The sequence below is a fragment of the Protopterus annectens genome, chromosome 4.part0 (assembly GCF_019279795.1).
Source record: "Protopterus annectens isolate FY-2018-M chromosome 4.part0, PAN1.0, whole genome shotgun sequence".
Taxonomy (NCBI): Eukaryota; Metazoa; Chordata; order Ceratodontiformes; family Protopteridae; genus Protopterus; species Protopterus annectens.
Genome location: NC_056733.1, coordinates 698,115,259 through 698,140,938, shown reverse-complemented (window position 1 = coordinate 698,140,938; position 25,680 = coordinate 698,115,259). Strand labels below are relative to the sequence as shown.

At 34.6% G+C, this 25,680-nt stretch overlaps 1 protein-coding gene across 1 annotated transcript in view; it reads left to right on the top strand.

Moving 5' to 3' along the window:
• Positions 1–25,680, top strand: part of POLE (DNA polymerase epsilon, catalytic subunit) — a 1,031,469-nt gene that overhangs the window by 509,383 nt on the left and 496,406 nt on the right. The window contains exon 30 of the mRNA XM_044069769.1: positions 6,062–6,277. Within this exon, the coding sequence (XP_043925704.1) occupies positions 6,062–6,277 (216 nt within the window). The remainder of the gene's footprint in view (positions 1–6,061; positions 6,278–25,680) is intronic.

The window sequence follows — 25,680 nt, the reverse complement described above, 5'->3', positions numbered from 1 at the left end:
ACAGCACAGGTATCTATATTCTCCTAAGTGATGAGGGTTGAAGGGTTTTACAAAACTTTCACTGTCATCTTTTCACCTTTGGCTTGAATGGACTTCTCTGAAGCATGCAAGTTGATTACAGGAGTTTTTTTTCTCCTGATTTTCATATGAAAACCGTCCCTTTCCTACTTGTCTTCAGTAACATAATTTCCTTAGGAATAAGGCTGAATCTGACAATTCAGAAGTGACAGTACAAAGCCATATGCTACATCTAAAATGCAGTACCTACTTTCTACAAGTACAGCATTCACCACTCACTGACTTAAGTTTATTTTTATTTTTTTTTCTAGACCATACTACATACTCTAGCAGTATACTGTTTATTTTCCCCTATCCCACTCTGGAACCCTGTTGGAATTATCTGAAAAGCATACAAGGGTTTTTAAAAGTTGTTTAGTTGGTTGCATTGAGTTGGCATTTAACTGAAATACATTTATAAAGTGTGCATTAAGTTATTGCTTCCATTTGCAACATTCATTTTTTAAGTGCTACATGGTTCTGATGTTTGACTGTTATGCATTAATCAGATATTTGTATGTTACACACTAATTCAGTGATGTTCATCATTACTGAAGATGTTAATTGTTTATTTTTTTTTTATTTCCAATTTACTGAAGGTTACTTGAGTTGACACCTCAATAAAGTAGCCTTATTACTTTCTTTAGGCCCTTGCCTTTGGATTCTGACTCCATTGTGTTACCTCCACAATTAAGTGGGTAGAGACTGTGCTGTCAGGCATCCTTTTCTGAACCAATCTCTGGTACTGTTGTCTTTATGTATGCAGATAGCACCATTTTCGCCAATTCGTCGTCCTCTGCTGTCTGGTGCAAAAGTCTAGTTATAACATGTCATGTGCAGTGCTTCTAGATGCAGGATATCTACCCACATTACCTGTAATTGCTGGGGCAGAGTACTCCACCTATGCATTTCCCACCCTAAGATAAACACTTGTGTGGAGACACCTGTTTCCATATCAAGCAAGGAAGATCTGTCCTAGTCACTCACATTGTCTGCATTCAGCACTTTTTTTTTAAATCCTGAAACTTTATCTTTTTTACACATTAATAACATTGCCTTTAAAGTTCAGGAGAGTTTTCATTGTAATTCAGAAGGTGTAATTTATGCCCTTTGTTGCCCTTGTGGAAAATTTTATATTGGTGAAACAAAGAGGTTATTTAAAACAAGATTGCTGGAACATGTGAGGGGCATTCATAATAAAAAAGCAGAAAGCCCAGTGGCTATGCACTTCTTAAACTTTCACAATAGTGATAGTAAAGGTTTAAGAGGTTGTGTATTGGAATAAATCAAACATTGTAAATATGGTGATTCAAATATTAAACAACAACTGCTACATAAGGAAGCTGTATACATTCTTAAGTTTAAAACTTTGTGCCCTATAGGCCTGAATGAAGATTTTAATTGGAAAATGCTGCTGAACTAATTAATTGTTTTAATTAGTAAGATAATTGAGTTGATTGATTTATTGATAGATGTATATATAGAGATGCATTTGTGTATGTTTTTTGTACTCCTTGAAGGCTGTGGCCGAGACGTCAGAGATACAATAAACTGTTTGGTGGATTTACCTGTTGTTTTTTCCTATTTGGACTTCTGCTGTTGTTCCTATGTCTACTGATCCTAATTTCCACCTTCCAAGAGTTTTTCGAGAACATGTGGATGGAAACCAGCTTTCCTTGGACAACTTTCTTAGTTACTCTACAGAGCGTGGTGAGAGACAACCTGGTTCCAGAAATGTAACAGATAAGAATGTTTTATTATGGGATAAAAGGGAAGATGAGCGACGCCAACGCTTTCCTAATCCATTTGCTAACGTTGGCAGAAAGATTCCTATTTCTATGAGTGCTGAAAGTAAAACATTATTTGCTGAGCTAGAAAAAAAGATGTGGAAAGAAACAGCAACATATTTTAATATTTGTGGCTTGCAGAAATATTTAGACATTGACATTACTCCTAGGGGTCTACGAGTGTTTAAAGACCCTACTACTCCCTTTAATTTGTCAATTGATACTGATGTTGCCTTCCATAAACGGTGGGTTGCTGCTGCTCATCAGTGTGTTACTGAATGGCTTCGCATTTTGATTGAAAGGGACCAGTTAAAACAAAAGGAGCTGTGCTCTGACATAAAAAAACTGTGCAGTGACATTTGCTCACAAGTTCCTTCTTCCACGATGGATGAATTTCTTAGACAGACTAACGAGAAACTGAAAGAATATGAGTTAGCGTTGTTGGATAGAAAAAAGGGTAAATTGCTTAGAGACTTGCGAGATTACGAGTCTAACAAAGCATTTCTCTCCAGGACCAATCGGAACAGGTCCCGAAAGCGAGTTAGGTTTCACCAGGAACCACAAGCCATGGAGAATCGTACTTCATTGGCATCTGCCTCAGAAGGAGGATACACGTCCTTTGAAGACGATGGTGGAGATGTTAACTACCCTGGACTTCCACCACCACAACAGTCTGAATCTTTCAGACAGACTTTTCGTCAGGAAGCCTCTGGTGTCTACGGAGGTTATCAGGGACAGAAACGCCAACGTGAACCCGTTCAAAACTTCGGTTTTGAATCACAGAGGTCCGGGGGTTTCAAAAGAGGTAAACGCTGATCCTGCTATAAGAGACTCTAGTAATTACGTATTTAATTTGTCCAACTACCATTTCAGTGATTCTGAACTTTTTGTCCTTAATTTAGGGCTTAAATTTGTTCCAACAGTAGTCACCAGACTACATGAGTTACAAACAGATGTTTTTTCTTTTGGTAGAAAATTATATCTTAAATATTTTTTTAGCCAAGAACAGAATGATCAAATGAATTGTTGTAATGATAGCTGTTCTTCTTCTGTTGCTTCTTCGTCTGATAGTTTTTATTCTTGCGCTTCTGATGATTGTGTTAATGCCTATTTTAAATTTGATACAACGAAGGTACCATCATCCAGTCAGTTTGTACCGTTTATTTTAAATACGGATGTTTCTAATTTCATTAAATTGATGAATCATGTTATAGAGGTAACTTATGATAAGTTTATCAATGATAAAAAGAATATCAAATATAATATTAAATATCAGGACTGGCAAATCTTGTTGTCATTGAGCAAACAGAATGAAATTGTTTTTAAGCCAGCTGACAAAGGTAATAAGTTAGTAGTGTTGAATGCTTCAGACTATTTTGATGTGTATGGAGCATCTTAGGGATGCAAATACCTATGAAATAGTACAGTTAGAATGTTATAATGACGCAATTAGTTCTTATAAAAATCTTTTACATAAAGGAATCAGATTAGGTTATTTTAATTCCCAAGATGTTAAGAATAAGTTTCAAGTGGATAAATGTTCTATGGCGTATTTTTACTGTCTGCCTAAAATACATAAAAAGTTACCTAGATTATCAGGAAGACCAATTGTTTCTGGTCGTAATTAGTTCTTACACAACCTGGGAATTTTTTTGCATCATTATTTGTTACCCTATGTTAAAATGTTACCATCCTATATTACTAATGCATGTGATTTAATAGATAAGCTAAGCAATGTTAGTTGGAATAATAGAATGTATTGGGTTACAGTTGATGTTAAAAGCTTATATATCAATATATATCATATATTTGGTTTAGAATCTGTATAATTTTTTCTGGGAGAATCACCAGCAACTGAATTTGTTACGGAGCTTCTTTCTTTTTCTCTGAATAACAATTTTTTTGAGTTTAATAACATATTATACCGTCAAAAACAGGGTACAGCCATGGGGGCAGCCTTTGCCCCCATGTATGCTAATTTGGCAATGGGCCTGTTTGAAACAGAAAATATTTACAGACATCAATTTTTTTCATGAACATGTAGTTAAGTATTTTAGGTATGTTGATTTGATTTTGTTGGTAGAAGGTGGTACTTCACAAGTTCATCAATTTATTTCAGACTTAAATTGTAATAGATTTTTCTTAAAGTTTGATGGTTTAAAGATAGGCACTAATATGCCCTTTTTGGATATTGTTCTAAATATTAAGAATGGTAGGTATCTTATTTCTTCAGTTAATAAGAAATTTGTAGGTGGTACACAATATGTGCATGCCACCAGTGGGCACCCTCCACATACTATTAGGTCTCTGCCGTATGGTGAAATGTTGCGGATTTTTCGCCTATGTAATAATAGAGAATCTTTTGACCAAGAACTTAATTCTCTTTACGACTCCTTTTTGTATAGAGGTTATAGTAATAATCTGTTGGATGATTGCTATGATAGATTTTGTAGTAATAACAATAAGAAAATTAAGCCTTCATTCTGTAATAATGTTTGTAACAATGACCAAGTGAATAGGGTAAATGAAAGGGAACAGGAAAGTTTATATTTAGTTACAACATATGGATGTTTTACATCTGAATTTATTAAAATATTTACACAGTTTTGGGAATATTTTTGTTCCCTTAACAGTGTTCAGTCTTGGTTAAATGTAAATCTACAATTTTCCTATAGAAGCGGAAAAAATATTAAGGATTTTTTAGTAAAAAGCAAATTTAGTTTCCCTCTTTCTAACATCCCTAAACATATAGGTAGTATGGGAACACATCAGTGTGGCAGATGTAAAGCATGTCAGTTTGTAACTTTATCTTTTTTACACATTAATAACATTGCCTTTAAAGTTCAGGAGAGTTTTCATTGTAATTCAGAAGGTGTAATTTATGCCCTTTGTTGCCCTTGTGGAAAATTTTATATTGGTGAAACAAAGAGGTTATTTAAAACAAGATTGCTGGAACATGTGAGGGACATTCATAATAAAAAAGCAGAAAGCCCAGTGGCTATGCACTTCTTAAACTTTCACAATAGTGATAGTAAAGGTTTAAGAGGTTGTGTATTGGAACAAATCAAACATTGTAAATATGGTGATTCAAATATTAAACAACAACTGCTACATAAGGAAGCTGTATACATTCTTAAGTTTAAAACTTTGTGCCCTAGAGGCCTGAATGAAGATTTTAATTGGAAAATGCTGCTGAACTAATTAATTGTTTTAATTAGTAAGATAATTGAGTTGATTGATTTATTGATAGATGTATATATAGAGATGCATTTGTGTATGTTTTTTGTACTCCTTGAGGGCTGTGGCCGAGACGTCAGAGATGCAATAAACTGTTTGGTGGATTTACCTGTTGTTCTTTTTTCCTATTTGGACTTCTGCTGTTGTTCCTATATCTACCCACATTATCTGTAATTGCTGGGACAGAGTACTCCACCTATGCATTTCCCACCCTAAGATGAACACTTGTGTGGAGACACCTGTTTCCATATCAAGCAAGGAAGATCAGTCCTAGTCACTCACATTGTCTGCATTCAGCACTTTTTTTTTTAAATCCTGAAACCAAGTAGTTGATAGTACCACTTAATTCCCGGTCTCAACTTAAGCAAGGCAGCCCATATCTGGCCGCCCTCATGCCACCCATATCTGGCTGCCTTTATATTGATCCTTAAGCAGATTTAAATTTGATTTGTGACAGATGAAAAGGAATGTGGAGTATGTTTGCCACAGTACTTGGTAGACTAGCTTCAAGTTAATGTCTGGCCTGGGGATGTATCGTTTTATACATGGGTACATCTTAAGGCCTGTGGTGTTAACAGGACAGCTTATTTCAGAATAAGCACCATCATTTGAAACAGAAAATGTTTTGTACTTCTGTTGTAATAAATGGCAGTAGTTTACTGCATTATAAGAATATTAGCTTTCTTATTATGTATTTTCTGAGAGAGAGTGTGAGGGTTTCTTTATGCAAAATATGTGATTAGAAAATGTCAATATTACTAAACTATACCCTGCTTGGTCCTAGTATAACAAAGAAGTAATTTATTTTTCCCTGTTAGTAAGATTAATTTCAGGGCATTAAGTATCTTCTCTTGAAAGTATATATCCATAATTGTGCATGCATTTCTAATGTTATGTATGCCATATGTGTTTCTGGTATGGCGCATGTTTGATGCAGGTTAAACTTTATTGCAGTATTTTTATGCAATATTTTTACTTAGGATGAACGCCTTGTTTGGCTAAGATATCACAAGAAGAAGTGGGAGTTGCAAGCTAGGCAGCGTCGAGAACGTAGAAAAAAGCGACGTTTGGACGATGGCACTGCAGTCACAGGAGGTGGAGGAGGAGCCATTCGTGGTGGTCCAACCACTGGCTTGGGCAATTTTTTGCGTAGGACTGCTCGGACCATTCTGGACATGCCATGGCAGATAGTTCAGGTGTGAGGCATTCTTTAAGTTAAAAAGTCTGAGCTTAACCTACTTTTATTGTTACATTATACCTTGATATGGGATTGTCTGAATGTTTAATAAATGTCATGATGGAGACTGCTTAGAAATCATTTGCTTGCTATTGTCTTACTATGTCATATGACACATTATTGTTTCAGTCACAGATAGTATATGTGATTGTCTGGTTATGACAATAATCTTTATTTTTAATTTGATTGTAGTTTTTATCCCACCTTTCCCTGCTGCCAAACAGTTATGTCTGAGTTTGCCCCTTCTACTAGTAGTAGAAGAAACTAGGAGAGAAAGCTAAGAGACAAGGACCACCTATCTTGTGAAAGGTTAGAAGAGTTTTTTATGCTCTTAGCCCTATTTTTGTCACCTGGCAGGAGCAGTGTGCTGTCTGGCTACAACATACTGCATACTAGTACAGATGCTTTGCTTGGCTTAAGTGAAACCATTCCTTTGTTGGTGATGACTCTTGAGTCCATGTGTAGGCCTTCATCCACTGGTACTTCTGAATGTGAGACTTAAGTTAGCCTTGTCCCTCCCTCCTTGATAAGCTCTTCATTGCCCAGGCTTTTAGTAGGATCATAGGTTCTTAGGTTAGTATTAAAGTGGCCCACAAGGGCAGTTAGCCTATGCATAGCCACATTTCCCGTTTGGTACTTGGAGTTACCAGTTTCATTTAGTGTTTAGACTAACCTTATCCATAGTGATAGTAACTGTGATCGTACTGTAGACATTTAGAAAGTCCCCAGTTGAGGATTATATCACTTAGAAGCAGTCTCTGTCTGTTAGTAGTATTGGGGGGGAGGGGGGACGTAGGGTAAATTTCCTATTATCCATCCATAGATCCAAGTTGCACTTAAGTTTGGACAGTGATTAGCTTTGTTTTACATGGATGGGGAAGTCTGTTCCAGAGCAGTGGTATCCTCTCCAAGATGTAGCTCTCCCTCCAAACAGCTCTGTTGCAGAACAGGTTTAGATCACTGAAATTAATATTTCTAATGCCATTTAACTTGCTGATATGTAGTGGTCCTTCAGTTTTGGGTCAGAGTATGCCAGACACACATCACAACTTGGCAGTCTGTAAGAGACTGAATGTAGAAACAGAGCTCTCAGGCAGTCCATTTAGGGTAAATTGTTTAAAGCTAGTATCCTTTTTAGTACGGTATCTCTGTGGGCATTCCAGCTGCTGCAAGCGTCTACACAAATACATGCTAAATGGGACATTATAATTAATGATTGGCCTTCTTTTTTTTTTTTTCAAAATAGGTTTATTGTTTTAACATACAAGAGAAATATCATAACAATTTTATACGAGTAATTAAAAATAGATATGATTATAACATTCAACAAAACAACTAAAGTATTTACAAAGACATCCACTACAATCAGATCAATTAATTAAACTAAAATACCATGCTATTGAAATTAGGATTTTTTTAACAAATTTTGTAAATTATCCCATACAATATAATAAGATGTTTTTCTAGTTGTTCTTGACCTAATTGTGTTTATTTCCATATGGCACACTATATTCATAACATTTTTAAATTCATTGAACGAAGGAGGTGTATCTGAAATCCAATTTCTGGTTATTATTTTCCTAGCCACTGCTAGAATAGACCATAACAAGAGAAGCTTAACCTTTTTAACACTTTGAGGTACAGGTGTGTTGAATAATATAAGAGATTTAGAAATAATGAAATTATCTGTAAAAAGAGCCTGCAAAAATTCATTAACTGACTTCCAGTATTCTTTCAATTTTATACAGTCATAAAACATATGAGCCCAGTCAGCATTAATTTCTATATTACATTACATAGATTATCTTTATTATTTATTTTATTCATCGTCAAAGGTGTATAAAAAGATCTATGTAAAAATTTCCATGTATAAAGTCTCCAGACAATGGAAGACGTAGTTCTATAGGCAGATTCCAATATATATTGTTTTATCTTGTTGATTTGGTGGGTCCCCATTAATAGAAGTGAAATAATTCCAGTATGTATCTACACTGTGAAAAGTTTCTTGTCTGATAATTTTATGTATGTATGAAAGTTTACCTTTATCAGAAACTTTGTTGTAAATTTAATATCAAGTAATCAATCAGTGTTGGAATAATTTCTTTAACTGTTATAGACATTAGATCTATTCTATCAATGAGATGTTGTCTAAAGGTCTGAACCTCTAACCAACAAGTTTCTCTTAGATCAAATTCTTGTTTTAAGAAATCTAGATTTTTAACTTTATTATCAGATATCAACTGATACCAGTACTTTAGATCATTATCTATAGCTAAATGAGTTCCTTCAGAAGTAGATGACAAAAGCATACCCTGAGTATAGATTATAGGGAATATAATAAAATTCCATTCCCTATACTTAGGGTGCATGAATATAAAGTTATGATAGCTAATAATAATATTTAATGGGTAACAAACCATATGTTTAGGTGTAATAGGTGAAGTACAAAATTCCTTTAGTAACCATAACATGGAGTTATTTACAATCATATTTTTATGTGTTAAGGAGATTTTCATGAAGTGCATACTAATTAGCTCCCAATAATCTTTCCATTTTGCGACATATGACTGATCTATTAATAAAGTAATAACTTTTACAATAGAAGAGATAGTATATAAATTAAAGTCTGGAAAAGAAATACCCCTTGAGACCAGCTATTAGTATGTTTCTTTAATGCAATCCTAGGTCTATTAGGTGCCCATAGGAAATTTAACATTAGTGTATTCAGTTTCTTGATAATTATTTTTGTAGGTGGAAGTATTATTGATTGTATTAAGTATAAAATCTTGGGGAATATTATCATTTTAATAATTGTAAGTCTCTCCTCCATAGTAAAAAACATATTATTCCAGGTATTAAAAAGATTTTGTATATTAAGAAAACAGGTATTATAATTATTATATATAATAGATTTAATATCTTTAGATAGTATTATACCTAAATAAGTTATCTGACCTGAATTGGGTACATATTTAGTAAAATCACTAATGAGAATATTTTTTCGTGTATATATAGGTAGTATTTTAGATGTTCTTCATCTCACATTGCTGCAGTCCTTACACTTGGGTAGTCCGCTGTCCTCGGTCGGCCCGAATATCAAAGTATTAGGCTGACGTCGGTCATGTTGTATTTTCATCTATTTCAAAACCCTCTATGTCAGTACTGTTTCTGATCAAATTAGCCCAAGGCTCCATTACTAAAGTGAATAATAGTGGAGAAAGTGGACATCCTTGTTTTGTACCTTTAAGAATGGCAAAGCAGTATAAACTAATAGTCAACGATGTCAGCGTGTGTAACTGCTCACCCAAAACGCCAAAGATGCGCACCAAAGAAATGGAACTTCCTGAAATTGTGAAACAAACCAGGTCGGACGTTCGATATAAAATCCACAGTTTTATTGCACACTCCACGTTAAGCGCTTTCACCTACTGGATCGTAGGCTTCATCAGAACAGTTTTTAAAAAATCTTACTTTCGTTTAAATAATGTTACATTTTGGCGCCATTTCACATAAATACCTTCACTTAAAGTGACATACACGCAATTCTTAAAAACAATTCTTTTTTTAAAAACAATGCTAAACAAAAACAAATGCTCCATTTATCCTATATAATGAATCCTCCAGATGTTACTGTGAAATTCATATATCTATATACTGTCATAGTACCAAAAGTTACATTCTATTGACAGTGTTCCAAAATACTTTTTACAGATATACTGTCATTAAGTCCTGGGGGGGTAGTGGCATCCGTTAGAATTTGCCAATAACATTCTCTATACAATAAAAAGTTTTTTAAATTTCCCCCTCTCGGATTGGGTTGAACTGTTTCTAGGATGCCGAATCTAAATTGATGATCGATCCCTTTCTGCATCACATGTTTTGCCAAGGCATTTTTTTCATCACTGTTTTTTATACTGTACACATGAGCATATATTCTCTTCCTAAACTTTTGCTCAGTTTTGCCTATATAATATGCAGTGCAAATTGTGCAATAAGCAATGTATACCAGGAATTTACTGTCACAATTACCATTTTTAAAAAATATCTTTGTACCATTGTAATTGGACAGTTTTTTTTCCTTTTCCAGTGTTATGTAACTACACTGGCTGCAATTGCCACATCTCCTTGTATATAACTTCCTTGTCCCACCTGCAGTATATTCTACTGCTATAGGTCTTTCTAACAAATTCTTCAGATTAGGTGCCATTTTATATACACATTTCGGTTTAGTACCCATTAAATTAATCATGGCGTCATTTGTTAATAATGTGTACCAGTATTTATTCAATATATTTTCCACCTTTTTACTATAGGGACTAAATTCCACAATACATGCTCTCCCTAAGTCATTTCTGATCGCATTTCTATCATTAGCACTACCTGTCAATTCATTGTTGTTAATTCCTAACAATGGGTATAAATCTGTTCCTCTTCTTAATCTAAGTTCCTCTCTTATTTTTTCCATCATATTCATACTGTAACCCCTCTCCTTAAATAGAGACATTATGTACGAAATTTCCCTATTAACATCTTCTGTTGACGATGTCATTCTCATAGCTCTGATACATTGGCCCTTGAATATGTTCATTTTTGTTCTGGTTGGATGACAGCTATCATAATCCAAATAAGAGTTAGTAAATGTTTCTTTTCTATGTATTTGGGAATGAAAGCTGCCATCCTTCCTGGTTACCAATGTATCCAGATATGGTACCCCTATATCATTACTGAAAAATGTAAATTTCAGGAAGTTGCTGCTTTGATTTAAATATGCTACAAAGCCTTCAAAACTGTCCTGACTGCCTTCCCATATTATGTAAATGTCATCCAGAAAACGGGAATAATGTTTGATGTTACTCATATATTCACTTTCTAAAATATTGTTCCTTTCCCATTCTAACATAACTAGGTTGGCATATATGGGGGCACATGCTGCCCCCATAGCGACCCCCCTAGTTTGTCTGTATATTTTGCCATCATTGTATATAAAGTTGTTTTCTAACACAATCGACATTAATTCATATACTAATCGAACTCTATCTCCTGTCAAATCACTATATTTGTGTACACTATTTAGAAATGCTTCTAGTCCTTCGTCCGTGGGTATGCACGTGAACAGATCCACAACATCTACTGTTGCAAAAATCAAATGGCCAGTTGTGAGTTTGATTGGATAGTTCTTTAAAAATTCCCACGAATCCTTGACCATGTGCTGTACCTTCTTGTATATGTGTTTCAGTAGTGAATCCACCAATGCACCCAACGGAAAAGTCTTGGACTTACTCCCCGACACTATTGGTCTAAATGGGGGATCCATCAGATTTTTATGTATTTTTGGTATTCCTACCATAATGGCCAATGTGGGATGTTCAACTTTTATATATTTGTACATCTCATCAGTGATCAAGTTGTCCAACAAAAATTCTTCTATATGATAGTCTATCTTCCTATATGAACTGTTTAATTCATTCAATGATATAACCTCATAATTCTCAGAATCATCTAGCATGTTCACAATTTTCTTGTTGTATTCTACTTGATCATATACCACTATGCCCCCTCCCTTGTCGGGCTTCATTATTCTCACTTTATCACTTTGCCTCAAGTTCATTAAAGTTCTCATTTCCTCTTTAGATAGATTGTTTCTAGTAGTGTATGATTTCCTTCCAATTTTGTATATGTCATGTGTCACTAGTTTCTCAAAATGATGAATGTCCGGATTCATAACCGGCATATAGGTGCTTTTCTTCCTCAAGGTGTTGACACTGTCAACAGTGATATTATTTCCATTGTCCTTAAACATTAGGGCTAAATTTAATTTCCTGGTGTATTTCTTTACTTCACATATAGTGTCCACAACTCTAAAAGTAGGGGTAGGTACAAATTTCATACCTCTGGATAGAAGGCTGAAATGTGCTGGATTCAAGATTACATCAGTGTAATTAAAGATTTGAAAATTGTTAAATTTATTAATAACATTGTTACTTGTTCTTCCAGCATCATCCCTTTGTTCAATGTTAGTGTTTAATGTTACACCTACCACCTCTGGTGATCCCATTGTTCCTTCTTCTTCCAATTGCTGTTTTTGTTCCATCTCATGTAATCCCTCCCTTTGTGTACCTGTTGAAAATTTTCCCCTTCCTCACCTTCTTTATACCCATCTTTTGTGTGTTGTGAAGGCTGTTTCCATATATAGGCCTTTCCTATTTTATATTGTTCTCTATCCCTGTTTAACTTCTTATTTTTCCTAATAAATGCAGTCTTCTTTTTATATTCAGCATTTTCAAATTGCTTGTGATACAGTTTTTCCCAATTCATAAACAACAAATCCGACAGTATGTTCTCATTCATTTGATCAACTTCACTTAATAACATACATAACTTTGCATCATTGTACTTAATTAATTTTCTCATATACTCTATTCCAAAACTATCAAAAAGTGCATTAAATTCAACAATAGTTTCATTATTTAAATCAATGCCCATAGGTACTTTATAAAACCTTAGGCCCATCGGAACTATTCCGGAATTAATACTGTGCTCCAAATAGGCATTGTCCAATTTGATAGAATTTATAAGGTTTAATTTCCTTCCAAGTTCATAAATGTTGTCCTTTAGTGACCCCAAATGCTTAGATTGTTCATTAGCTCTTTCATTTTGTATTTTTACTTTTCCAACATAAGCACTGTTTGAAAAAACACATTCATTGTCTAGAAATTCCTTAAGAAAGCACTCTGATTTTTTGTTATTAGTATCTCTGTCCATTGTTTGAAGCTGAGTGCATTTGGAAACAGTACTTTTTAAAACCCGTTTGCTTTCAGTGGCATTTGCATAAGTTTTAACACTGTTACCTGTTTTAGGTCTCGTACCAGTCCTCTTCGCTTCCTCCGCCGTAAAGGAGAAGTCAAAAGTAAAGTCTGTAGGCGCCAATCTGCTGTTGACAATGTCACCAAAACCATTAACTGGTAAATCAATCCCTTGCGAATAATTCGTAGTAGGGATTTGTCCATTAGGTATGCCTGGTGACGAAGTAATTAGTATGTCCGTTTGACTGTTGTTGTTATCCCCAGATTTGGATATAAAGTCTTTGCCACAAACCTCTGCCGGGTTTTCGCTCTTAGCAGTTCCGGACCCAAAAAGCTTACTGCTACATACTGTTGCCCTAACAGTAGCTTCCGAACCTGTACGCAGTTTCATTAATGAGTTCACTGCCTCCGTGAGCCTGCCGATTTCACCTCTAAGTGTCATCACCTCATGCCGAATTTCGGTTAGTTCATCACTTTGAACGGGTGAGGCTGCTCCCGAGGAGTTGCGCATCTCTTCCATACTATAGAAACCCAAAGCAGTATAAACTAATAATCAACGATGTCAGCGTGTGTAACTGCTCACCCAAAACGCCAAAGATGCGCACCAAAGAAATGGAACTTCCTGAAATTGTGAAACAAACCAGGTCGGACATTCGATATAAAATCCACAGTTTTATTGCACACTCCACGTTAAGCGCTTTCACCTACTGAACCGTAGGCTTCATCAGAACAGTTTTTAAAAACTTTTACTTTCGTTTAAATAATATTACATTTTGGCGCCTTTTCACATAAATACCTTCACTTAAAGTGACATACACGCAATTCTTAAAAACAATTCTTTTTTTAAAAACAATGCTAAACAAAAACAAATGCTCCATTTATCCTATATAATGAATCCTCCAGATGTTACTGTGAAATTCATATATCTATATACTGTCATAGTACCAAAAGTTACATTCTATTGACAGTGTTCCAAAATACTTTTTACAGATATACTGTCATTAAGTCCTGGGGGGGTAGTGGCATCCGTTAGAATTTGCCAATAACATTCTCTATACAATAAAAAGTTTTTTAAATTTCCCCCTCTCGGATTGGGTTGAACTGTTTCTAGGATGCCGAATCTAAATTGATGATCGATCCCTTTCTGCATCACATGTTTTGCCAAGGCATTTTTTTCATCACTGTTTTTTATACTGTACACATGAGCATATATTCTCTTCCTAAACTTTTGCTCAGTTTTGCCTATATAATATGCAGTGCATATGGTAGGAATACCAAAAATACATAAAAATCTGATGGATCCCCCATTTAGACCAATAGTGTCGGGGAGTAAGTCCAAGACTTTCCCGTTGGGTGCATTGGTGGATTCACTACTGAAACACATATACAAGAAGGTACAGCACATGGTCAAGGATTCGTGGGAATTTTTAAAGAATTATCCAACCAAACTTACAACTGGCCATTTGATCTTTGCAACAGTAGATGTTGTGGATCTGTTCACGTGCATACCCACGGATGAAGGACTAGAAGCATTTCTAAATAGTGTACACAAATACAGTGATTTGACAGGAGACAGAGTTCGATTAGTGTATGAATTAATGTCGATTGTGTTAGAAAATAACTTTATATACAATGATGGCAAAATATACAGACAAACTAGGGGAGTCGCTATGGGGGCAGCATGTGCCCCCATATATGCTAACCTAGTTATGTTAGAATGGGAAAGGAATAATATTTTAGAGAGTGAATACATGAGTAACATCAAACATTATTCCCGTTTTCTGGATGACATTTATATAATATGGGAAGGCAGCCAGGATAGTTTTGAAGGCTTTGTAGCATATTTAAATCAAAGCAGCAACTTCCTGAAATTTACATTTTTCAGTAATGATATAGGGGTACCATATCTGGATACATTGGTAACCAGGAAGGATGGCAGCTTTCATTCCCAAATACATAGAAAAGAAACATTTACTAACTCTTATTTGGATTATGATAGCTGTCATCCAACCAGAACAAAAATGAACATATTTAAGGGCCAATGTATCAGAGCTATGAGAATGACATCGTCAACAGAAGATGTTAATAGGGAAATTACGTACATAATGTCTCTATTTAAGGAGAGGGGTTATAGTATGAATATGATGGAAAAAATAAGAGAGGAACTTAGATTAAGAAGAGAAACAGATTTATACCCATTGTTAGGAACCAACAACAACGGATTGACAGGTAGTGCTAATGATAGAAATACGATCAGAAATGATTTAGGGAGAGCATGTATTGTGGAATTTAGTCCCTATAGTAAAAAGGTGGAAAATATATTGAATAAGTACTGGTACACATTATTAACAAATGACGCCATGATTGATTTAATGGGTACTAAACCGAAATGTGTATATAAAATGGCACCTAATCTGAAGAATTTGTTAGAAAGACCTATAGCAGTAGAATATACTGCAGGTGGGACAAGGAAGTTATATACAAGGAGATGTGGCAATTGCAGCCAGTGTAGTTACATAACACTGGAAAAGGAAAAAAAACTGTCCAATTACAATGGTACAAAGATATTTTTTAAAAATGGTAATTGTGACAGTAAATTCCTGGTATACATTGCTTATTGCACAATTTGCACTGCATATTATATAGGCAAAACTGAGCAAAAGTTTAGGAAAAGAATATATGCTCATGTGTACAGTATAAAAAACAGCGATGAAAAAAATGCCTTGGCAAAACATGTGATGCAGAAAGGGATCGATCATCAATTTAGATTTGGCATCCTAGAAACAGTTCAACCAAATCCGAGAGGGGGAAATTTAAAAAACTTTTTATTGTATAGAGAATGTTATTGGCAAATTCTAACGGATGCCACGACCCCCCCAGGACTTAATGACAGTATATCTGTAAAAAGTATTTTGGAACACTGTCAATAGAAAGAATTTTTAGTACTATGATCGTATACAGATATATGAATTTCACAGTAACATCTATAGGATAAATGGAGCATTTGTTTTTGTTTAGCATTGTTTTTAAAAAGAATTGTTTTTAAGAATTGTGTGTATGTCACTTTAAGTGAAGGTATTTATGTGAAAAGGCGCCAAAATGTAACATTATTTAAACGAAAGTAAGATTTTTTAAAAACTGTTCTGATGAAGCCTACGGTTCAGTAGGTGAAAGCGCTTAACGTGGAGTGTGCAATAAAACTGTGGATTTTATATCGAACGTCCGACCTGGTTTGTTTCACAATTTCAGGAAGTTCCATTTCTTTGGTGCGCATCTTTGGCGTTTTGGGTGAGCAGTTACACACGCTGACATCGTTGACTACCTTTAAGAATGGGTATTTTTTGTGAAACATATGTTCCTACCTTAATACAAGCCAACGTTCCTTTGTATAAACGCTCAATTAGATTTACAAATGCATCAGAGAAGTTTGTGCACTTCAGTAAGGTAAACAGATAGTCCCAACTTACTGAATCAAATGCTGAACTTATATCAAGACTAATAAGTGTTAAATCTTTCTTTTTCCTATTTGCAAAATCAATTAATGTTAAAGTTCTTCTTATATTATCAAAAGTATTTCTATTTACAATGAAGCCTGTCTGATCTATATCTATAATGCCAGGAATGATTGTATTCAATCTATCAGCAAAAATACTCATAAACATTTTATAATCAACATTAAGTAATGAGATGGGCCGATATGAAGTACATCTAGTTGGATCTTTATTAGGTTTTAAAATTGGCGAAATAAATGTATATTGCCAAGATGGGGGGTTATTAACTCAGTTTGGGCCAAAATAAAAACCTTATGTAGTAATGAATATGTACTTTTAGAAAGGATTTTATATATCTCTGGTATAATACCATCATTACCCGGTGCTTTGTTTGATTTAAGCTTATTTATTTGTGTAATAACCTCTGTATATGAAATACTTTTGTCCAATAGTTTAATCTGTTGTTTATTAAGCTTTTTATTCATGTTTGTGGTTATAAACTCCTTTATTTTATCTTTAGGTTCCATGTTAATGTTATTATTGTTAATATTGTGAAAGTGATTTCTAAATTCATCTAGTATTTCTGGTAGACTAGAAACATTCTTCTTTTTCCTTAGAGAAAAGATTTCTTTGATATGGTTTTGTTTATTCAACCTTTTTGTTTTATTTTTAAGTCTATGTAAGTATTTGGGGCTTATTGAGTAAGACAAAAACTTGTATTTCTCTAGAGTTATTTTAACTTTGAGTTAAAATTTCTTTGTATTTCTCATTTAGTTTATTTCTTCAATGACTTTCTTATCCATAATATTTTCTTTATTATTATGTTTATAAGAGTCTAATTTACTTTGAATATCTAACAATTCCTTATCCCAAGATTTCCTTTTATTAATATACCATCTTATACTTTGTCCATATAGATATGATTTTAAGGCATCCCAAGCATAGACAATGGAGACTTCAGGAGTATTATTTATGTCTAGAAAATGTTGTACTTCTGAAAGTATATATTATTTATAGTCTTTTAGTTGAGTTAAGTATGCTGGTATCCTTTTGATCTGAACATTATGAGTATTTTTTATCATGAATTCAAAAACAATTGAATTATGATCAGATATAGGACATGAAATGATTTTGGAATTAATTAAATCTGTTACCATCTGGTTAGAAATAAAGACCCTATCTATTTTTGAATAAGTTTTGTATCTGTTAGAAAAAAAGGTGTATGGTAATGATTTTGAATATATCTGATTATTAATATCATTCAAATGATAAGAATTAGCAAAATCATTTAAATGTTTTGCATTAGATGTAATTCTTCTTTTTCCTATAGTGGTAGTATCACTTTCATGTAGTTTACAATTAAAGTCACCAGCTAAAATAATATCTCCTATAGAGAATGATATGATCTTCTCAAGATGATGTTTCACTGTATTAATACCAATTCCAGGTATCCAATATACATTAATTAAAGTGTAAGTCTTCCCATTAATTTGTGTTGTAACCATACAAAACATTCCTTTGTCATCCTGATAAGACTTAATGGTTTTAGGAATGGGCATACTTTTATTCCATAAAATAGCCACTCCTCTTTTTTTCTGAGTGTGCTCTGAAATAACCAATACTGTATATTTGTTTGTGACTAGTTTATCAATATATTTTTTCAAGAGATGGGTTTCTTGCAGGAAGACTGAGTTGGCCTTATGTAAATTAATGTATCTTATTAGGCTTGCCCTTTTACACGGATTATTCAATCCATTAATGTTTAAAGAAATTCCTTTTAAAGATGTCATTTGGTATTTTTAAAACTTAAGAATCTTATGATCAAAATAACAAATAACATAAGTAATGTTACATCTCCTCCTTTAGGTGTACCTTTAAATATAGCTGTATTTATTGAATCTCTTATGGGATTTTGTATAGGATTCAATTTTGTTTGTAGTGACAATGAGTGTACAAAATATATTGTGGATGTCAAAACTATATACATATAACAATGAACAAGTGAAAATAATGTAAGGATTAAACCTTGCATCCAGCCTGGAGTTAAAAACTCCAACTTAGAGTAGTATTTACCACTCAAGTTAACCCCTACCCTAAGCAGCAGTACCTCGGCTACCACCTTATCAATTTAATACTGGTTATATTTAACGTAAATTAACAGCTTTCAATTCAATTATCTAGCAAGACAAGACTACACATTTGATAAAACAGCATCATATAAACTAAAATAAACTTTTTTTTTTAAAACTATTCATACTACTATATACATCTATGTAATATAATACACTTGTATTCAAATAGCATTCAAACAAACTTGATATTAGGAACCAAGAGGAGAGAGAGAAATAAGATGCAAAAGAGGGAGAGAGAGAGTGAAAGAAAGAGAGAAAAAAAAAAAAAAAGAAGGCATATTTACATATTAATTTATTCAAAGTATGTAAAAATAAGTTCTAACATTCATTTAAATCAAAAACTTTGGCTAATATGGTTCAGACATTACATATATTAAGATGCATCTATTTTCTGTCATGTAAATGCAGTCAACAGCTTCCAAAAAAAAAACCTTGAATTGCTTGTATATGAGCATTTTACTCATACTCATTATTGTCAATAGAATGAAATATTTATAGAAATTGTTATAAATCATACTGCATAGTTATGCAAGTTCTCAGAAACACTTGAATTATTGTAAAAAAAAAAAAAAAAATCTGTATTTTGTATGTCTATACTACTGCTTTAAAATATATCACATGACAATTTCTTCCAGTATAGAGTTATAAAGTTATTTATGCTTGTCAATCAGATGAATTAAATGAGTTCTAGTAATGTATATGTTTGGAACATAAGTTTTCAACACAGATTAGTATGCAGCAGTCAAGTAGATTTTCAAAAACACTTGAATAAATGTTTCATTTTCTATGCCTTCTAAAATAAGACATTTACTTACTACAAGAAACTGCATCATTTAAAATCATTATAACTGACATTTTATGAATTATAACATAGATATTTAAGTAATTATATAAAATAACTCACATTTAAATGTCAGAGAGTTCATTTTCCTTCGCATAGTCACATTTGCATCAGTTCTACTTCCTGGTAGAGTGTTCTTCCTGAATCTGTGCTGTGCCAGTGTGATATCTGGGTCAAAGGTCAGATTGACTGCTTTCAGCTTCTCTGTGAGAATTCTGAGAGTTGAAGCTTTTGAAACAGCTCATGGACACTGTGCATGAGGTAGCCCACATCCCAGATTGTCTCCCTTAACATTTTGGCGGGAAACATGTTAAAAACTAGTGACAAACATTCATTTAGCAGTGTAAATGCATCTAAACATGACAAAACCTTCGCAGTGTATTTTACAGGTTATTACAGCCTCTGTGTAAGTGAAATTAAGCCCAAAGTTATTAATAAGTAATAAAACTCAATATTTTTGTCCCAACTCAATTTTTATGCAAATCTTATGATTTACTGTGTCTATATGATCAAAAGCATTTCTATATATTAATATGAGAAAAAAAATAGAGAAAGAATAAAGAAAAGAAAAAGAGAGTAGAAAATAAGAGTGTAAAGCAGAAATAAAAGAAATGTAAGAGAAAGCTATAAGTAGTATATACAATGGAATATTACTTACTGTTTATATTAATAGAGTTAAAAATAAAACATATTATTTGCTATTATTTAGTTCTAATTATTATTCGTTAAAGCATGACAGATTATTTACAAACAAGCATAAGCAGTATAATCAAGAAAGTATAATTAGGAATAGCATTTGAAGAACATAAACTTTTTACAAGGAATAAATATGTTATTATTCCATTTATCATATTTTCATTACTCTTCTCTCCCTGCCCTCCCCCACCCTTTACCCACTACATAATCTAAATAGAATGTCATTGTTTAAACAAAGAAAAGAAGAGAAGGAGAAAAAAAGAAAAAAATATGTATCAAATTACTGACCTTACTTCTCTTTTTCAGAAAGAGAAACAAATTGAATGATAGCTTGTTATTAGTTCCTCAGATATTTTGACTGGTTATGAAACAAAACATTTCTTTGCACACAGAGAATAACTTTGATTAAATCTTTTTCAGAACATTTGTGGCTTTCTGGAAATGCAGGAACTATATTTAAAAAGATTAATAATGAAGTAAAATGATGAGAGAAAAAAGAAAAAACATAGAACAAATCATTTGTTCTTTAGTCTCTTCTTCTTCTCTGAAGTCTTCCACAAAGTTTCAGTTGCCAGTCTCTTTAATGAAGGACTAGCCCATTCCATTTCCTCTATTTTATCCAAAATCTTATTTTTTTTGATAAACAGTAAAGCAGAGTCTAAGTCATCAAAGATTTTAGAACCATCAGGAAGGAAGATTTTTAGCTTGGCAGGAAACAGAAGGTATGTTTTAAACTGTGCTTTTTTAAGCTCCCTTATTAGTGGTAGAAAAACTTTTCTTTTAGCTATTACCAAGGAAGAATAGTCATTGTCAAAACGCACAGTTGTCTCATTAATCTTAACAGGAGCTTTAGCCCAAGCAGATTTAAGAACCATCTCTTTATCAAAAGATGATAGAAATCTAACTATAACTGATCTAGGATAGTTTTTGTTAGAGTTAGTATTAGCTATAGATCTATGTGCTCTTTCGATACCAAAAAGAATGCTTCTGGTAAGTCTAAAGTTTTAGGGAGCCATGTTGTTAAAAAAGAAGTAATATTGTTACCTTCAATATTTTCTGGCAGTCCAAAAATCCTAATGTTATTGCGCCTAGATCTATTTTCCAAGTCATCCAGCTTTGTTTGTAAATGTGTATTTTGTTTCAGCAGAAACTCAATGTTGATTTCCTCTTCTTGGATTCTATTTTCCATGTCATTCACAGCTTCTTCTATGCCTGTCATCTGGATCTTCTGTTGTTGCAGGTCTATATGTAACAAGTCTATTTGTTTTGTAGTTTTTCTATGAAGGTATCAATTTTAGTATCCATTTTATCCATCTTAGCAGTAAGTTGCTGGATTATAGTTATCAGAGACTGAAGTTCTTTCTTGATGCTGGAGTCTCGAGAATTTGTCTTACTGGAACTCATTTCAGACTGATAAACTGACAGGAAAATTTCCAATGTGATTTCTGACAGGAATATTGTTAAAATTTCCTTTCTTTTTTAGATATAGTTCAAGAACTATATAAAACAAACATATTTAGAAAGAAAATTACTTCAAAAATTAATTTTTTAAGTAATTAATTCCTGTCAGTGTAATGAAATTGGTGGAGCTGAAGAAATCTGCTGCTATCCTGTGTTCATCCTTGACCATGCCTTCTAATGATTGGCCTTCTGAGGACTTGGTAAAGGGGGGGAATTACTTCATTGGGCCTGTAAGTAATCCCTTTGTTAATGAGCTGCGTGATATAGAAGGATTTCTTACTACAGTGGACACGCATTGTTTGAAAGACCACTCTCCACATAACTTCCCAGATTCTGAACAGCTGGGTCGACTGTTAGGGACGTATTATCAATGTGATAGTTCCCTGGTGCAGTTAACATATATGATACCCCATTTTTTTGGGCAGTTAGCTTTAGGCAGTGATTCTGCTGCCAGTTTGTTTGGTGTAAGCCTTACTACAGGCTGGCTAAGTCTTTTGGGGATTTGATAAATGCACCCAGCTTGCAGTCATCTTCCAAGAAGTAGATGCCAAGAAGGAGGGGTCCCAGCGTAGAGGAATGACTGGTTACTGTTCGCCATTCACATGGTACAAAACCAGTATGGAGGCTAAGATTGAACAGTGTTGTTAGGGATGTGGGTAAATAGTGCTTCATGCTATATAGTGTGTATCCAAGGATAATGTCATGACCCACCAATGTGGTATTTTTTGCTTTAGAGGGTGCTTTCAATTTGGTCTGGTGTGATAGCTGGGGTTGGGTCTGTTTTTGGTATTTTATTTGGGATAGACTGGGGGGGAGGTAAAGTTGGAGCTGAAGTTATCAACCAGAAGGTTTGGTATATCTACCCGTTCTCTGAAGCTAACATTGTTCAGTCAGCTCAGCTCTTTCCTGCTTTGTGCTCCTGAGATTGAAGATATAACTACAAAAAATCCTTGTGGTTTTCTTTAGCCTGTGGGCTATTTTCTACTCAAATTTGGCTATGATGGATTTGATCAAGCACATGAGATGGTGGTTTAATTGAATGAGGGTTCTATCGTTTTTATTGTATAGCTTGTTTATGTTACAGTTCCACCAATGGGGTTAGTTTTTGGAGTTTGCCCTATACTTGTTTCTAAAGGTGACAGCCATATCTGTGCAGCTGTTTACATGCTGGTACAGTTTGGTGTACACTTCCGTGTATTTTGAGGTTTCCTGGGTTTGGTGGTGATTTGAAGCTTGCCAGTTAGTCACTTAGAAGTAGATAGTTTGCTTTAGAAAAGTTTCTAAAGGAGCCATAGGTAAAGAGGACTTAGCAATGGATGATGCGAGACACCTTCAAATTGCTAAGGACAAGGTCTAAGATGTTCCCTGTAGTGGGTATTTTGAACGATTGTCCCAGGGTGTTTGTATTTACGAAGTTCAAGAGTCTGTGCTTGTGCACTTGTGGTGGTGTAGTTTTTCCTGTTTATAATCGGGCAGTTAAAATCAGCTAAGAAGTGGTTTAGGGTTTAAAACCGAGAAATTGACTTTCATGAGTCATAGACAAAGTTCTATAGCTAGCTAAAATATCATGCTGGACCTTTCCGATGGTTATTTGGACATGAAGAAACTCCAGCACATCATAATGCTTTACCTGCCTTGATACAAGTCTCTTGAATGAAGATGGAAACACCTCCACCATTTTCTCCTCCTGCACAGTGACTGTTCTTAAAGTGTGAAAGGTATTATAGCCTTGCACAGCCCAAGTACTTTGCAGTTGTCTCCGACACTAGACAGATGTCTCTTCTAAGGGTGAGGAAGGCTTTTAGTGAGTGGAATTTCTTATTTAGGCTTCTAGCATTCATTAGTAACACCTTTGTATAGTCGTTTGCTTGTTTCATCACGTTGGTAGGTTTATCTGGTTGGCATTGCCTAAAACAGACACTATGGTGGGGGAGAATGTCTTTGCTAATATTTGAAAACCTAGGGTGGACAGGTGCAGGCCATCACTGATGAAGCAATGTGGTCCATTGATCATATTCTCCTAGCCTGACAGACATAGCACCCTCTTTGAATGACACCAAAAACTAAGCCAGTAATTAGTCAATTTTTTGCTCATGTTGTGGCATTCTTGGAGAAGGTAGAATGTTGCTCAATACTAGGCTCATACCTGTCTTGGGATGCACAGTTCAAGATCTCCGTCATGTCTCTTCATATAGTCCAAGCAGGTGTGCCTCAAGTTATGGTCACCCACATGTCCTGTGACAGAGCCATACCTATACCTTTTGTTCAAAGGCTTGAATGCATGTTTGATCTGTCAAATCCTGGCACCAGACAAGCAACTAACTCTCACTCTTTCCTCACTCAGCCTGGTAAGTGGTACATCTGCATGCTTTACAATGGATTCACCAATAACGAGAATGTATGGTTGGGTAAATGCCTGCTTTATGAGCTTAGCATCCATGATTTTGGTAGACTCCATGTGGTGGTAGGTTTTGTAAGTTTAGAGTGTGCTTTATTGCCTTTGAGTCCTGGAGACCTTTGAGGTTTGGGCAACTTATGCTGAGGTTCTAAAAATTGAGTTCTCTGAGATCTTTATTGCATATGTGCATCTCTCACACACTGCATTGTGTTCGAGTGGTAGGTGATTATCCATCAGCATGAGACCATTTCTACATTGTTCCATGATAGCCATCTCAATCAGGCTGGTTGCAGAAGTTGTGGGGAATGACTCGGAGGCTGGGATGGCTATAACTGCTTGGAATTGGGTTTGTTTTGGGATGCAAGGGTTTCTATAGATAAAACTGCTACTAAAGCCTGGGGGGTGCTGAGTTTGTAGTGGTTGGGCATATAGGTATTCTAGTCTGATTTAGCTGTAGCACTGTGGTAGTTAACTTGCACTCAGCATGGGTTAATGAGGCCTCTGACCTAGATTTCCTAGTTATCAAGAGTTAACAGTTTTATAAGATAAAAGGCTCTTGGGCTATAACAATGCACTACAGAGCGAGTCCAACAGCAGGTGCACTGAGTGAAGGTCAGTGCAGCTTTTTTTTTTTTTTTTTTTTTTTAATAAAAATTTCTGTTTGGAACACGAGGAGAATGCGAAGATCAGTACAGCTCATTTCTCTCAGTGCAGGGCTTTCCAGGCTTCTCAGTCTTGAATAAAAAGAATCTGGGGGAGCGCAGCTCAGTGAAGGTTAGAGGAGACAAGTTATAAGAATCAAATTAAAAAATACCCAATAAGTCAGCCAGTGGAGAGCCTGTATCTATTTAGTTCTCCAAACATTATGAATCAAGCTGCAGGTCTAAGAGTCCCAGGTAGGCTAGGAATTTGAGTTTTTACTTTTAACAGTGTGGGCAGGGGACAAGTGTGATTACTGTAACAGGATAAAGTAGCATGGCCAGCAATACTTAATGAAGCAATAGGGGTTTTGGGTAAGCTAACATTTAACATAGTAACATTTGAGGGACACACGGGTGCAGCGTTAAACAGGTGAATAGTACACAGAACAAACAAGCTTACAACAGAATTGCAATTTAAGCAGTTGCATGATCATAAATCCAAGGTCACCTGGGCCACAGTTGGGGCACAAAAATCTCTGTGCTGCATAGCCAGACATGGTTGCTAGAGTCTTGCCTTTCCAAACAGCCCAGATACAAAGCATGCATTGAGTCTCAAGATAATAACTTATGACTGCATTTACAGTTAAAATCAGTTTCAACTTTGAGTGTGGGTTATATAGACAAGTAACATGATGCAATATATTTTGAGGAGGTGCCTACTTGGAAATTGTCTTAGATACAATTTAACTGAGCATTGAAGTTTAATGAGAAATAAGAAGTGTTGCTTTATGTATTTTTAATCTCAGTGGTCTATGGCCATTGTTGTACAGCAGGCCAGTGACACTCCTTTCTCTAGACATGACCTTATTAACTGGCATCATTGGTATTTAAAATTGTTA